Raw genomic sequence first — 17,335 nt, forward strand, 5'->3', positions numbered from 1 at the left:
TAGTCCTTTCTGAGAAGACATAACCAGAATTTACTTTTAAACTCACTGCTGCATAATAAGCCAACCGTATCCTGGGCTGCATCAAAAGGAGTGTGACCAGCAGGTCGAAGGAGGTGATCCTGCCCCTCTACTCTGCTCTCGTGAGAACTCACTTGGAGTACTGTGTGCAGTTCTGGTGTCCTCAACACAAAAAGGACATGGAACTGTTGGAACAAGTCCAGAGAAGGGCCACGAGGATGATCAGGGGACTGGAGCACCTCCCGTATGAAGACAGGCTGAGAAAGTTGGGGCTGTTCAGCCTGGAGAAGAGAAGGCTGCGTGGAGACCTCATAGCAGCCTTCCAGTATCTGAAGGGGGCCTATAGGGATGCTGGAGAGGGACTCTTCATTAGAGACTGTAGCAACAGAACAAGGGGTAACGGGTTAAAACTTAAACAGGAGAAGTTTAGGCTGGATATAAGAAGGAATTCTTTCCTATTAGGGTGGTGAGGCACTGGAATAGGTTGCCCAGGGAGGTTGTGAATGCTCCATCCCTGGCAGTGTTCAAGGCCAGGTTGGACGAGGCCTTGGGTGATATGATTTAGTGTAAGGTGTCCCTGTCCATGGCAGTGGGGTTGGAACTAGATGATCTTAAGGTCCTTTCCAACCCTAACGATTCTATGATTCTATGAATGTCAGTAAAAATTAGCAAACAGAGAAAAAAATCACGCATAACTACAATCAAAATAATACATACCCACTTCATATACACTGGAATTTTGTGTTATGAACAGTTTTCATTAGTCCTATTTTACTTATTTTTTCCTATCAACTATTGTCTTCTCATTAATAAATCTGTATTTTCCATACCAAGTAGCCCTGAGATTCCCCCTTCTTTTTTAATTAAAAAAAACCCAAATCCAACAGTATTACAGGAGACCTATTCTGTTAATTTTCAAACCTCTACCTCAGAAACAGATTTAGAAGCCTTTAAAAAGTAGTCAATTGAGTCAACTGGCAAAAGATACTGGAATTAAATATCCTTTGCACAGTTCCGCTGTAAAGCTCACCCTCAGTCAATTAGATCATGCTGGTTCTGACATCCTCCAGTAGCAAAGCATTGCTTGGAATTGTTATGACTATTTCCTGCCTTTGAAACTCCATAAATATTCTTAGTTAATTGCCTGTTGTTAATGTAAATGAACTACAATAACAACCCTAAAAGAAAACATATTTAGAAATATTCAGGGTGACTAATATCCAATTACTTCAAGCAGTATTCAGCTTACCTATATTATGCATTAGTGCTTCTTCTGCCTGTCACATGGAGTTGCTGCTTCTGGGTTTTGTTTGCCCATTACATTGTAGGCTTACAAAGAAGCAAGTCCCATGGGTGAGACAGGCAAACAGGCAAGTCTAGCATACCCTCAAAATTAAGACTCTCCAGAGCAGACTCTCTTGCACGCTGAAGAAGCCTACAGCACTTAACTACACAAGATGAATCCATGTTTACCAGCTGTTTCAAAGAACCATCTCACAAAAAAACTTAATCAAATGCACTAACATTATTAGGGTCAACATTCAGAGATGCAGTAAAGAGCAGTCTTTATTTTGCTCACTTCAAACCATTTTAGTTAGCACTACAGATCAAGATTTTATCCCTTACAATTACCAAATTAAAAAAATATATTAAAAAAAGAAAATGAAAAAGTATGAATGCTTGCAGATGCCCCATGCTTTTCTCAATCAACACTGAAAAAAAAAAATATTCTGAAAAAGACTGTATGTAAGAAGAAAAGAGCACATCTGGTTCAGTCCAAACTACACTGGCAAGGTAAACTCTTCTTTCAGTTTAATTTGTGGGAAAAGCTCTGCGAAGCCTCCTTAGTCATCCCTGCCTTGCAGCGATGGGAAGAAATGTAAAGAACAGGGAGATCCCTACTACTGCATCTGCTATTACTAAGGGAAAGAAAATGTACATGCTATTTTTCTGTTTACAGATGACAGTCCAGTTTGAAATAGAAGGATGCAACAACAGTGTAGGTTCTCAGGGATAGGACTGCAACATTCATTTTTTAGTCTGTTTCTTCAATGCCTGACTACCCTAATACATACTTGAATCACTTCATCCAAATTAGTATATGGGCTTTGTTTTTCAGAAGATAGCAAATCAAAGTGAGGGAAGTGGGACGAAAAAGAGGATAATGCCTACATATGATCCCACCTCAAAAGTCTACACTAAAAAAGCAGAGAGGAAAAAAGAGGGCAGAAGGAGGCTACAAAATGCTGACACAATGAAGCACTCGTGGCCTGGTAGAAATCCATGAAATTCATAAAGAGAGCTCTGAATGGACAAAATCTGAAAGAAAATTCCTTAAAGCTAACGCTCATGTATTTTTGACTCACAGTGAGTGTGAAAAGCCTGTAAAAAAATATAAACCCCTGCACTTTATAGAAATCTGATGTAGTTTTAAGTTTTCAAATCAATTAACTCAGCATAGCTGAGTAAGATTCCCCAGTCAGTCATTCTAACAACTATTTATATAAATGAAAAACCCTGCTTCTGTTAGAAGTTCCAGTTTATATGTTTCATGCTGTATTTACAGACTACATATGATCAACAGATCTATCACTTAATCTTTAGATGGATCTTATACAAACTGGAGTTGCTGTGAATTAGTATTTGAAGATCATATTGCCAGTCATGTGAATTTCTACTGCCTACTACATCTGTCCACTTTAAAGTATTTTCTAAACATATTTATATTAGCAGGTGCTCTCCTACTGAATATGTGCCACAGTGTGCCTTAAAATAAGTAAATTCTGAGATTAAATAACAGTAGATCCTAAACGGCCTTACGAAACTTCAGTAATTAAGATCAAAGTTTGTGATCTAGAACACATCCTGTAATTACTCATGTTTCCTTAAAACACTTTATAGCATAAGGAAAACTATTACACGCAAAACCAAAAAGGATTTCTGACACTAGGAATATCTGGAGAAACAAATGTACTTAGCCTTACCTTTGGGCTGCTGTTTTTACTACCGCTGTCTGTGCATGTGCATGGTGAAAACGTCTACCATGTACCACAGTTACAGGACAAGACACGTTCTGAGCATTTTCACTGCAAACATACAGAAAAATGGTTTAAGAAAAAGACAAAAGAAATCTGACGCATTTGTACATGATCTTAACTAAAAGTTTTGGTGTTTTACTTTTATAACACCAGCCATACAAACCCAAATATCAACAAAGTATTTCTGAATCAGTAATTCAACTTGTTATCGTCTTTTGATAGGCATAAAAGCATTCAATCCTAGGCTAAAATAGACAAATAAGAATATACACAATTCAATTATGATTACCCCCCCCCGAAGAAAAGATAAAGATTTTTTTTTAATTTTATCACCATCTAATACACTGTGAACCAGTTCTCCTTTTCCTCCTGTCACTTCAAAAACACTGCCTTTTTAAATTATTACTTATATAGGATTAATAAAATGATATATAATGCATATTTTATATATTATGTAAAATATATATTGTATCTTATATGTAATTTTATTCATACTTTATGGGTAATTAAATTATAATTTATACTTCCAAATTTCATTTTATTAAGACATGGTATTAACTTCTTTAATATGACAAAGGGCATAGGTGAAGAGATTGCACATTCTGGAATTTCCCTCTTCTAGCTACTCAAACTGGAGAGAAACCACAGCAAATTTATGGTTGTAAGACGGCTCATAACGGAACACCTCAAAAAGAAAAAAAAAAAGTTACGGATTCTTGGGTCCTCAAATATCTGAGGAGGACTATGCAGAGAGATAGCATATTCACCAGTCTTTTTTATAATTTCTTTGGTTTCTACATTTCTTGCCTTTTGACACTTTAATCTCATTACTATGTAAAACAAGTAATTCTGGAGAGAAGATTACTTACCATTATCCTCTCTAATAAAACCTGATATAAAGATATGGTAGACCAATAATACGGTACTCCTTGGAAGATTATTAGACCCTAAAAATTATCCCCCACACTTCTGTGACCTGACACACAATACCACATTTGAAACGTTCAGAAAGCAGGCAACTTTTTACGGAGAGCATCTTGACAATTTTTCAAATTATGGAAATACAGTGTTTAAATTTTGCTTGTAAAATTGCTTGGAAATTATAGTTGCACTAAATAAAATTATGTGAAAAAGCATTCTTAATAGTATTTTTCAGAAATATTATTCCACAGAAGTTTTGCTTTTATTGTCATGAACAATGAAAAAAAAAGAAGTACCAAAATTCTCCCGAAAGATGTCAACCAATTCTTAATCCTTCCTTTACATTCCCCCAAAAGATAAAAGTGAGCAAACTGCTAGCCTGCCAGTTAATTTTTTTTCTTTTTCACTTTAGCACTACAAACCCTTTTGGAAGCCTTATATTGAGTATCATAAGTCAATATTAGAGCTTTCAGAGTATTTCTGACTGGTCATAAGATGACTGTTATGATCTGACACAGCTTAACCATGAACATAACAGAACAAGATTATCAAAACCAACCAAATGGTAAAACTCTATCCTAGAATACAAAGTTTAGAAACATCATATATGTTCTAACAGTTTGATTTCCTCAAAACTAAACCAATAGCATCCAGTTCTCACACCAACCTCTTGAAAGTAAACACACTCATCCTACATTACTTCTAAGTCAAGACTGTGCAACTGCAGCTGGTCAGTCATCATCTAGACTATCTGCAGTCAACTTTCTGTTTAGTGCTGTCACCTGAGAAATAAAAAGCTGACAGCTATTTGTCCTAAATACTTCAGGGTATCCTCTCTGGCTTCCAATTTAATGTCTTTGAAAGAGACTTTTTCTTAGAAAACACAAGCAGAGTGCAGGAATGCCTTCTCAACTGCTGAAGACTTGAGTTTAAATAAGCAACTAAGTCTATAAACACACCTATCTCACGTTTTATTATTTTACTTGTTGAATCTGAGCTTTGTCAAGTTACCATGATTGGGAAACTCTAAGTCTTGTGCCCCTGAACACAAAAAAATGTTAGACAGCGCTCTGCTTTCTGCCTCATGCTCAAGTAGTTAGAAATTCCAGTAGGTACTGGAATAGAACATTGTAGCCTGGTGGGTGACCACATTTGAGTCAAAGCTGACCATTCTAGATGGCACAATTAAATGGTTCACATGGCGTCAGATACACTTCCAAGTAGGACAACCGTAAAATACAATCTGCTCTATAATCCTGTTCTTTGAATACAACATACCCAGTACAGACAGAACCAACAGAAAATTGAATCAAGTCCTAGAAAGTTGCAAAATGGGCACACCCAAACTGAAATCTGGGTTTGCAAGTTTCAGCACAGTTTCAAGAAAATTGACATACAACACCAAAACCAGGGTGATATAATGGTCAGAAAATTCCTTGAAAGAACAAGTGTTCTAGAAGTCTCAAAGACCTCACAATATATTAACAATATACCTCTCTCCTTGACATGACCTCAGAAACCACAGCATCATTTAAAGTCTAGGCTCCAAGGATAAAAAGGTTACACCATCACATTCTATCAGCTGATCCTAGGAACTTCCTAACACCACAGATTCAAAAGGCAAAGCATAGAGTAACCTTACACTGGTATTTTCAGGAACATAAAACACAACTACAGACTACATTAATTCTGCCATTCCTTATGTAATTTTTTTTCACAAAATATTACAAAACAAAAAATCTGTAAGGGAGTTAATAATGTGAGAAATTTTGATACAAGTTATTGAAAACCAGAAAGAAAAAAGCAATTTAAAGAACAACTGATTAAAACAAAACCCAACAACAAAACTATTACAGTTACGTTAGTTTCATACTGGATTTGCTTAACCAGATAAGGGATGACAATTTTTGGCCTGGTTTAAATTTTTTTACATTCAAGTGTATATGTACAGGGAAAATTTCTTCTCACTGTCCTTGCATATCGCTTCTTCCTATCACTCATTTCTTGAATTTCAGGGAATACTGTACCACAGTACAGTAGCAGTACAGTAGCAACAACTAAAAACATAGGTGTTACCAGCGTTGTTCCCAGGCTGAAAGTCAAAAACACAGCACTGCAACAGCTACTAAGACTGAGAAAAATGACAGCTACTGCTGAACCCAGGACATACAGTAATAATAATTCGAGTCAAGCCCCACTGATCTGAAGAGTTTTTAACCCCTATGCCACAGACAAAGTAGAAAGAGACTTCAACTTCATGATAAAAATCACCATGAACAGCTCACGAATCTCAAGTATCTGATCATCTTGTACTTCATCTAGTAACTGATGGACCACCAGTCCAGATAGGAAATTCTGAATTTGTTCCCTGTACCCCCAGATCAAAGATGAGAATAGCAGGAGAGAGGACACATCACACAGTACTTCAAGGATTTATTTTCTCAAGTGATTTAGTGCTAAGACGGTCCCATTAACCTATAACAGGCCCAACTACATCTGTCTTACAAACTTTTCCTTCCAGCAAAGGTAATCAAATTGAGTGCATTTTAGCAATATGAAACACTCCCAGAGGAAGTTACACAAATGTACCACTTTTTATTACATAATAAGTAAAGAGATTAGTCTGTTACAAGCTAGGAACAGTAGTAACAAGCACATACAGCACTGAATGCTTAAACACTGTTCCTGTCAGCTTTAAAGGCAAGCGGCAATCTCAAGCTATTTTGTAGGAGTACATGTATTTCTGAATCCTTTAAAGGAACACTCCATGACTCCTAAATCAAAGGGTATCTTGCAGTAAGGAAATGCACACCGAGTTAATCTTGGCAATTCACAGTCATGGAAAGAAGAAATTCTTGATGGGGATATTAGAAATATTTTTCTACCTGTTAGCACTGTATACAGCACATGCAGACAACACTGGTAAGGCATTGACAAGTATGCCAGTAACTGCTCTAACTCTATTTTAATAATCTTCTGCTATTTTAGTAATGCGTTATTTAACAGTTTGGAAGAGCAAAAACCTTAACAATCTAGTTTTCGATCTCTGCTCAGAAGCACAGAACAGCATCGTTTATTAAAATGCACAGCACATAATGTAAATATACTATAAGTTCTGTTCATTTAGCATTGATTTGTATCAATGATCAAATAAATAAGCAAACATAAAACTAAAAGCAGTACCTCAGTTTCTTATTATTTCCCATCATGTTGAGGCCGATTGAGTTCCCTTTAAGAAGTCTCAAGCCTCCAGCTTTGCCTCGCCTTGCATACGTTTTTAAGGAATCACCACTGGTGCCGACAGCTCCAGGCCGACAACGAAGTGACTGTAACAAAAGAATTCATGCGTATTAAAATACTTGTGTAAAAGGAAAAGATTACTTACAAAATATTTACATATTACTTTGGCTTCATTTTCAGACTGCTTTTGTACCAAATTTAATGTAAAATATATCCTGTCTACACCCTTACTCACTAGGATTCCTTACTTAACAAAATATGACTATTTTCAAAGTATTATGAAGCACCTTACAGTTGTAAGCTATTTCAGCATACATTAAAATAAAACACAAAAAAGCACATGAGTTTTGCCTATGTATTTTCTCCTTTTATATAGATACACACATACATACATGTATATATACATATAAAATTAGGAATCCCACAGTAAGCACTCATGGGACACAATGATTAAAATTAGTGATTAAAAAATATAATCCCTTTATGATAAGTGTCTAAACTTATAACTACTTATTCACACTCATATTGTCAGAATACTATTCAAACACAAGATCTATAGGAGTAAGAGGAACGAAGACATTATGGATAGGCAGACAGCCAGCCTGGGCATATGTTGCTAAATCAACTCAGAAACTTTCATTTTGCAATACCGCACAGATGACTATGCAACATTGTTTAATAACCTAGAAAGCTTTAAAGATACATTTTTACCAGAAGATGAACAAAGTACTTGCCTTTCTTTCTTCACTGGCACTGAAAGGTCCATCACTGTCATCTATGCTGAGCAGATTTGCCTCGCTACACAGGAGTGGGAGAGAAAAGTAAATACTTTGTAACGCAACGGAGCACCAGCAACATATTTGAACACAAAGGGCTTTATTTTTTTCCTTCCCTCTTTAAATTTAAATGCATCACATACACATCATATATATATATATATGCCTGTAACACCAGGAACACATAAGCAGGCAACACAGTGACCCAGAATATGATACAGACTTTACCTTAAGTGTACATCAAATTATTTCACAAAAAGCAAAACTGAAAGGATGTTATTATTTCAAAATAGAGAATACTGTTGAACCTTCAATATTGTTATGGCAATGTTATTGACATCATGAAAGATTCTATACAACCCCATGTATAAACTGAGTCACATACTAAATTAAACTATACAATACAGTCTAAGTTTGTGCATATCAAGTGTGCCTATCAAACATGTGGTTTAAAACTGCAAATTTCATAGTGTTTTAGGAGAAGAACTTATGTATAACTGTCCTGGGTTCAGCAGTAGCAGGGGGAGGGCAAGAAAGGGGGGGAAGTGAGCGAACGAATTACCTGACTGGGTTTAAACCACGACAATAACTAAATTTTATCCCATAGCAATTACTGCAAAAATATGTCTTCCTAAAAATAGCGTATTCAGTTTGGCTCAACTGCTCATTAAAATGTGTATCTTTAGTACTTCTGTGTCTATAATCTTCAACTATTATAATAGGGAGGAAGCTACAAAAAAAAAGAAACCCACCCCATGATAACTGTGAAAACATACTCTTTTCAGTAATGGGCCATTATCCCCAAATAATCTCCAGTATCTAAATTAAAACCCTAAGAATACATTTTATAATGACAGCAGCTACATTAGGCTAATGCATTCTTGCTTCCAGAAGCAACCTGCAGATAATCCCTTCTCATCAGTCCTGATAAGGTTAGTCCTCTCTTGGCTGCAACAAAATAATACAACTTTTGGCCAACTTGTAATTGCATAGGTTTGGGGGTTTTAATTCAGGTCATTTAGACAGAAATTAGTTATACAAGCAGTTATGCCAGGATTTCCAAGGGAACAGCTACACAAGAGAAAAAAACATTGAGGTGATGGTGGAAATATTTCTTAGCTACACATGCAACAAGTTGACTGCAATACACATAGTGATTTTATGTCTTAATATATTAAGTAACCATTCATGACACACACCCACCCCAATTTCCTAAAAACATCTTCCAGGCACAAGATTTCCCTTAACACAACAATAATTCCTCCACCTGACGCAATACAAATATCCCTACATGAAAAAAAAAAAAAAAGAAAAAAGAAAAACAAAAAAAAGGAAAAAAAAATGTTCTTGGCTCATAGGGTAAGAACTGCAGACCCTGAAAATTCAGGAGATAAGATTGTGTGCACAGTCAGCCTTGATACTGGAAGAATGATGTAAATGTCAAGACGTAGCCAGTGGCACTGTCGTATTTTCTTTGCATTTACAGAGATATGTAATGGTAAAACAAACAATGTAGTGGATCATCACTAATTTCCAATATAAAGCGCCAAAAAGACAAAATAGTTGTACTTCTATACAAACCATATACATGGATATTAAAATTTTAAAATACTCTTAATTTTTCAACCTCTCTTTCAGGATAGATTATCTTTTCCAGGGAGGCTCACTGATTTTTCTTAACCCTTCATCTGAAGACACTGAGTTTTAACAATTTCAGAAATTTTCCACATCGTACAGAAATAAACAAAACCCTGCAGCACAGACCTGAACAGCAACCTTACTGCACCTGCAGCTCTGGCATTTACTTACTCTGTTGACCTAGCCAGACCATTTAATCTCTAGATATGTTTTCCTTCTTCAGCTCCAGCTTGTATAAAAATCATGATGATTTTCAAAATGCCCTTGTACAGTGGCTATACTTTTAGGGCTTCCAGATGCCACAATATTGCAGCCATTTTAAAAAAGGGTGTTTGAATGGGTGAGAGAAAAGAGAAAGTAACAAACTGCAAATGAACATAACACTAAAAAAAATCCTTTAATCAAACTCAACCAGAGTAACACTTATGATACTATTAAGACGACATGACTAGAAAAATATTTGGGAATTGGATGTTTTTAAAGAACCAGTATTTTTCATTTTAAGGAATGCAAAGTATACGTACCAGTACCAGAAAGCCTGTTTTTTCAGAGAGCTGAATACACAGCAACTGAGTAATGTCTATTTGCTCATGTATCACATGCCTACAGTTGCCTGCTTAAAAGATGCAATTTACACAGACAGGGGAAAAAAACCACTATCCCACACTCCCACATAACCAGACAATAACATGTTAACACTACAGAAATGAAATCTCAATGACCTTGCTGCGAGAACTCCATGCCTCCATACTTTGTCACTCTCAACCAGGGAGCCAGGTAGAGAGATTTTCACATTAGAATGACAATTTCTAACTTTCAAACACTTTAATTAAAATTTTGTAACAAATGAAAAGTTAAAGCCTTTACTAAAATTAAAAGAAAAAAAAAAAAAAAAAAAAAACAGATAAAAAAAATTAGGCAAACAGAGTTCTTTCCAAAGGAGAGTTTGTAACTGTGCATTCAAATTTAGGCACTGAAAAAGGAAAAAGAAAAAAAAACAAAATAATCCTGATTAGTATCTTAATCACTTACCATTTATTTAATGTTTTAAAAATTAAAAACTGTGCAATAGCCAGATGCTTCAATTTAATAGACCATGGGTTTTAAACCTCTCTCGATCACTGAAGTTACACTCCATTGAGCTCCAACCATATTTCAAACAACCGATTCACTCACATTTCAAACATAATTAGAATTTTTCTGAAAACTCTTACACATAAAAACAAGAGGCTAACATATTTCTCCTCTAAGTGCACTGTGCACACTCTTGACTTTAAATTACATGGTGGTAGGCAGCCCTTTAAAAGTAGTGCTGGTATCAGAGACGCAAGGGAAGTAGTGGTATTATTCAAGTCATGTACAATGCCATGCTGTTAAAAATAACCTTAACTGAAACTGCTAAAAATCAAGAACTCAGGATTTGAACAAAAAGGTTTTATCAATTTAAAAGCTGCAGTGCTTTTCTAACAGGTCCATAAAGAAGAAAAAAACATCTATAGAAATATAGGATTTTTAAAAAAAGGAATAAAAAGGAAGAAATTACTGGAAAAAAAAGATATACAGAAATTAAAAAAAAAAATAAAAATCACAGTTTTTACAGTCAGGAATACAAGGAAAACAGCACATTATCCCCTAATTAAAAGGTAATTAAAAAAAAAATCCAAAAAAAACCCCCACCAAAAACCAAACAAACCTTTTGAAGGAAAAATCTTGTTAAGAAAGAACATCACAGTACAAATATTTATTTACTACCCATTTATTTGTACTCACTTCCTGATAAAGCTATTAGTGAACAAATCTCAGGGGAAGGCCTAAGCCTGGATTCCTAAAAAAAACAGTACAACAACCAGCACACTGGGCCCATCAGTTTACAAAACCACTGTGCGACACATAGAAGTGTATTTCAGAGACATTTACCCAGATTTTAAAAATGAAGGAAATATAAATTCTGATATTATTTTGGCCATGTTTGCATAAGTCTGCCATCCTTTCATGTCTTCTACTACATAAGATACACTTCATCTCCATCATTTATTCTGTGATGGTTTATAAAAGTTTCAGTGTGTTCCATTGACCAACTGGGTTTTTCACTATTGCTCTACATAAAAGTTCCTCTCCCGTGGGATCTCCAAGTACAAAGCAAGAAAAGTCTCAAGACACATGCTATCATGTTGACTGCACTCCTGAATAGATCAAATTTTGTAAATCATCAAGAATGTTACTTTTACTCTTTCAAGTGGACTAAAGATTATCTGCTGGCATTTACTTTAGGATAAGATACTAGTCCATTACCATTTTAAATGTCCGTAACTCTAACCATGTCAAGTATCAACTATAGCAGCATTTTAAAATGCGTATATTGTGTTGGGTGATCCTTAATTTTTCCAATCATCTCCAGTTTACAAATGTTCTTTACTCTTTTTATGTTCATTACTGGAAACCTTACCATTACAACACAGCTCATCTGATTCCCCAAATAAGTTAACAACACACTGATTTAAAAATAATCTACCTATTCTGAAAATTGCTTTGGCAGAAGGTTATTGGCCACATATTTTGTGTTCATCTCACTTAGGAAAGATAATCCAAGCAGACATCCAGTATTGACCAACAATATTATCAAAGGGCTCATGGAGTAACACATGAATACAGCTAACTCTTTTAAGTGCTGGAACATTAATGTTATTCTTGGACCAGCTCAAAACAAACTTACTGTGTGTCTGCCATTAAGAGGGCAAAATGCTGTGATAAGGTCGGACACTAAAATGCTAGTGCCTCAACAACAACTAGGTGCACCCAGATACTTGCTTCAGATTTACAGCATCCTCCACACAGAAATGCAGTCAGTTACAAGCACTGCAGCACTCCATAGGGAATGACAGTTTTTTAAAAATAGCCAGAATATATCATTATAGGATACTCAAAATACTGTGGGGATGCAAAACTTTATGCTGGAACAATTCTATGAAGTAAAGCTGCTTATCTTTGAAACGTTCTGCTAAGGATAAAGGGAATTTAGAAAGAAAAGGACAATTTTACTCTAAGCTTACAAAGCCATTCAGAGAAAAAAGAAAAAAAAATAGGAAAAGGTGTATATAAATACATGGGTAGATATAAATACATGGGTAGCTTAAAACATATGTAGATGTTTGAAGGAAGTGAGAAGCTGCCTTAAATGGTAGCAAACGAGGCAGGTTTTCCAGTTTAAATCCATTTTAAATTACTCTTATCTATATTTCCAGACAAAATTCTGCATAATTCACAGGTATAAAACCAAATTCATGATGTGAGGAGGTAACAAAATTTCAATACTTACTATAGGAAAAATGTTTATTGTACAGAATATTTGAAAAGAATGAGAAATCACCCAGAAATACATTCCATAATCAGTTTTTCAAACTTTTTTTTTTTTGTAACAACACTACACTACATATATATCATTCTGTGATCTTAAGTCAACATCAGCTGGAGATGGAAAACAGCAGTAAATTACTAGCAGAGAAAAGCTGCTATGCTCACAAATGTGAGTTACTTTTATTTCTTAAGTAAAATGCAAATGTTGTGTTGTATGTACTGCCACCACACTTAAAACATATTACTGTGCACCAAAAATGGATATAAAATTTCTAAAAATAAAAAAAAGCAAGTTTAATTTTATAAAACTGAAATGCCCTTAGAGAACCTTTTAAAAAGTGCTTTAACTTCTGATACAGTTCTGTTTTGACAAAAGTTCTTAATGCTTACCTCACACTTCAGTGAACTCCTGAACTCATTTTTTAATGACTAAAATATCACATTTCCTAATGTTTTAATAAGATTAAAGCATAGCCTGCTGCTGCAGCCTAAGTGGTTATATGTCTACTTTCCCATCTCCCTTCCAATGCACAATATTTGGCAGAAAATTACAAGATGCAAATTCATGTAATTATTTTGATTCTTTACACAGGATTCAGTTTCTCCTTACTAGAAAACCACAGCATCCTTTCTAAACTTTCAAGTCCTATCATCCAAATATGTAAAAACAACAAATAAATGCAACACGCATTCTTCATGCATGAAACTTGTTCTTCTAACTGGTCATTAGTCTTGTTCGAAATAAATACATTAGTAACAATAAAATATCACAAGGACAAAGTATGTATTCAAACTACACATGATAGGGTTTAAGTTTTAGTCAAAATCCAAACATATTCAGTAAAGAAAAAAATGACCAGGGAACAAAACCAGCCTTAATTCTACCCAGTGAGATAAGCACAAGAGAGAAATACCTAGTCTTTTAAGCTGAATTTAACTTGTGTAGGCCTACAGGTACTGAAGTACCTTAACCATAACTGTGAGGTACTGAGTAGCAGTACCATTAAAGGAAAAGTTGAATCTGACACCTTACTTTTTCATTTCCTTACTTCACATGTTGACATATTTCTTGCCTATGTTCCTTAGACTCACACAGTAGCTCCAAAGACAATTGCAACACTTCTGAAATGTACTATTGTAAGCCCCATGTTGACAATTAAATTTACATTAAAATGCAATTTAAAGTAATATTTAAAATAATTTAAAATAATCACTTCTTTGAAACCATTTTTCTTTATCACTGAAATTTTAAGATACTATCGATTATTTATTAATAAGTTACAAAAATTATTTCTTTATAAATACACACTTATACTTTCAATAGCCTAGATAAAAGCATCCTTACTCTTTCTCTGCATCTCCTTCACTTTCTTCTTCATGATCAAAGCTCCAATTATTTTTAAAACCTCCATCTCTCTTGGACTGTGATCTATCCAAAGCTGAAATGAGAACAAGTTAAGATAAGTCTAGATTTCAAGCTGAGTTATTAATCAACACAAACTAGAGGAGTAAACCAGATGCATGTATTTTCCCCAAGTATTTATTTTGTTGATGCTAATGTTTAACCATCATTTAACAAAGTAACTTGTTTTCCTAAATAAATACAGGTATCTGTCAACATCTTGATACTAATGCAACAAGTTAGAAAGCTATTAAAAATTACAATGCAAAGTAGTTTTACAAGAATTTCAACTGCTTTGCTGACACCTGGAAGTTTGAGTTCCTTCTCTGATGTGAACTATATGTCACATACAGAAAAGGTCCTAAAATTTATTATTTGTCTAATACCCAAATACACGCTTAATTTTTCCATATAAAAACAACTGTTCCGAGCTGCCCCAAGTACAATTTCAACATAATATGCTTTTTTTTAATTCAACATCTGACACTAACTGAAATTTCAGCATTGGCATCGATAAAGTAGAAACTACAGTCACATCACATCAAATTTATCTACAGCAATATCCAACAGTATGGAGATTTTCATATAATATGACAGCATGGAGGTATTCTTAAGTGAAGGAGGTCCAGAGCACGGAGACAGCACTCATTAAAGCAAGGCGCTGTTCACTCCAGATCTTAATTACTGCAACTAAGAGCTGTCTCACACAAATTCTACATGACAAACTATGCAGCAGCTTTGATTTTGTGTAATTTAAATGTCTTTTCTTACTATGTTTTTCTTCACAAAGTTAGAAACGCATTTAGAAATAATGAATACAACTTTATGTTTTGATAGAAAAGAAAAAAAAAAATCACAACTAACAGATGTCTAGGGTAAAGTACAGACAAGGCACACAGAACTATTTATTGCATATTCAACCTCTGTATCAAGGACTTCCCGAGCCATGGGTAATATTTTTGTGTTTAACAGCCTTTGCTAGCTCTTTTTGCCTCCCCACTTTTTTTTAATCAAGCCTACTTTAGAGAATCAACATCTTGCAGCAGATAGTACCTCAGCTCCATTATACATTATATGAGTAAGTATTTCCTTCTGTTTGACCTGATTCAATCTGGCATTTTTTGCTCCTACTTAGTGCTTTACTCCTCCAGTTCTTTTACTTTGGAAGAGAGTAATAAGTAATCCTTCCCTATTCACTCATGACTGCCTAGATCTCCGATGTGTTCTTTCACGGTCATCCTTTTCCCAGGCAGAAAAAGAATCTTCCTAATTTTTCCCCACAGGAAAGCTGTTTCATGCCTTTAAATCACTCTCAATGCTTCTCTCTGAAGCTCTTCTAGTCTACTGTACCTCTTTGAAATGAGGATACCAACACTGTAAGAAATACTCAAGATGTATATGTGCCATGATTTTCTACAGAAGCAGCGGCATGTTGTTTCTGTTTTATTCTTTATTCCTTTTCTAGTAACACTTGACACTGAATTTGCTGTTGTCATTGGTACAGAGAACTGCACTGATCTTTATATACCGGATAATATCATCTTCCACTCATGACTGGCACAAACCCGTTCAAAGCCAATTGTTTTCTACAAAAATTCTCTTTCCTACTTCTCATTCACTTGGACTACTTGGCGTTCACCTACAGTGGATTTCATATCTAATTTTTAACCCACACAACCCAAAACCTGAGCATCTGCAATTTTCTTTAAATACCTAGCCATTATACTAATGCAAGTAAAGTCTGCAACATCTACAAACTTTATCACCTTGGTATTAAACCCTTTTCCTTCTATCTGTACACCAATGTTAACACAGAACCTTGTGGAATTCAATCGATTGGTTACACCTTCTATTAACAAAACAAACCATTTTTGCCTTCTCTTTCCATCCGTTACCAGTTGTTCCTCAGAAAACTTTCAATTTTATCCAGAGGTGACTAGCTTCTCCAAAAGCCTTTGGTAAAGGCCTTTACAAAGGGAACAATGAAATTAATTCTGATCTTCATTATCATTTCTATGATTTTGGGTTGTGTGGTCACAAAGCTCACTCATGTAAAGTTCCTCAAATACCTCCACTGCATTTTAAAAGAGCTGGTATCATACTAGCTACTTTCTTTACCTGTAGCAGAAAGATGATTCTAACCAGCAAGTAATATGCTACAGCCATTAGCTCCTTCATCCCCGAGTTCCTCTTGCAGCACTTGGATGAACGTCACTTGATCCTGCTGCCTTGTACATTGTTTGCTCGATGTACTACAGTTTTTCCACTGATGTTTCGTTTTGAGGCATAAACTATCACATTCCTTCTTTAGAAATATTCTGGCATGAAGACATCTGTACATATTGTTAAAGTGAGTGTAAGCAATTCTGTTTTCAGCTATAAACTTATATTCTCCAAAGACACCTTTTACATCTGGGTTGTCTACTGAGCCTACAGATACTCCAGAAAACTTTTCTGCTGATTTTGAAAAATACTTAACAATAGTTTTTATGGCTGCTGGGAATTATTCCACACACACACCCCTTTTTTTTTTCCTGCCTCATTATGATTATAGGTTAAATACACAACCTTTTTCATTATTCTGTATTTTCATCATTCAGACAAATGACGAAAATACAGAATACAGCTTCAGGAAGGATGATGTTTTAATTCAGAGATTTCACCTTGCTCTGCTGTCTAGCCATGCCAACATTTGGGAGGCCTTTTAAAGTCTATTTAAATAAGCAGCATGCATATACAGTAAGACTCCAATATGGTGTCTTTAACTAACTCCCAAGCAGTCTGCAAATATTTTACACCCCAGCTCCATCTTTTAGCTCCTTTTCAAAAAGTCCTTTTTTGAATAAAGCTTTTCTGTGTTGAACGGTTTGTCCACCAGTAGAGACCAGCTCAGTTGCCATGGAAGAGGAGTCTCAGAATCCCAGCTCTGCTCACTCAGCTCTGGATCA

General features: G+C 35.2%; 1 protein-coding gene across 5 annotated transcripts in view; it reads right to left on the minus strand.

The window, feature by feature from the left end:
- SENP6 (SUMO specific peptidase 6) overlaps positions 1–17,335 on the minus strand; it is a 75,070-nt gene that overhangs the window by 40,396 nt on the left and 17,339 nt on the right. For 3 of the 5 annotated variants that reach the window (XM_057418860.1, XM_057418858.1, XM_057418861.1), the window contains exons 2-4: positions 14,331–14,424; positions 7,161–7,303; positions 3,003–3,104 (exon numbers count right to left, since the gene is read on the minus strand). In XM_057418860.1, the coding sequence (XP_057274843.1) occupies positions 3,003–3,104; positions 7,161–7,186 (128 nt within the window). In that variant the 5' untranslated portion in view covers positions 7,187–7,303; positions 14,331–14,424. Of the gene's footprint in view, positions 1–3,002; positions 3,105–7,160; positions 7,304–7,951; positions 8,016–14,330; positions 14,425–17,335 lie in introns of all 5 variants that reach the window. The other 2 variants (XM_057418862.1, XM_057418859.1) reach the window with 2 other exon arrangements.

Source organism: Pezoporus wallicus, unplaced genomic scaffold (assembly GCF_028554395.1).
Source record: "Pezoporus wallicus isolate ANWC-B61680 ecotype Strahan unplaced genomic scaffold, APGP_CSIRO_Pwel_v1 contig_4901, whole genome shotgun sequence".
Lineage (NCBI taxonomy): Eukaryota > Metazoa > Chordata > Aves > Psittaciformes > Psittacidae > Pezoporus > Pezoporus wallicus.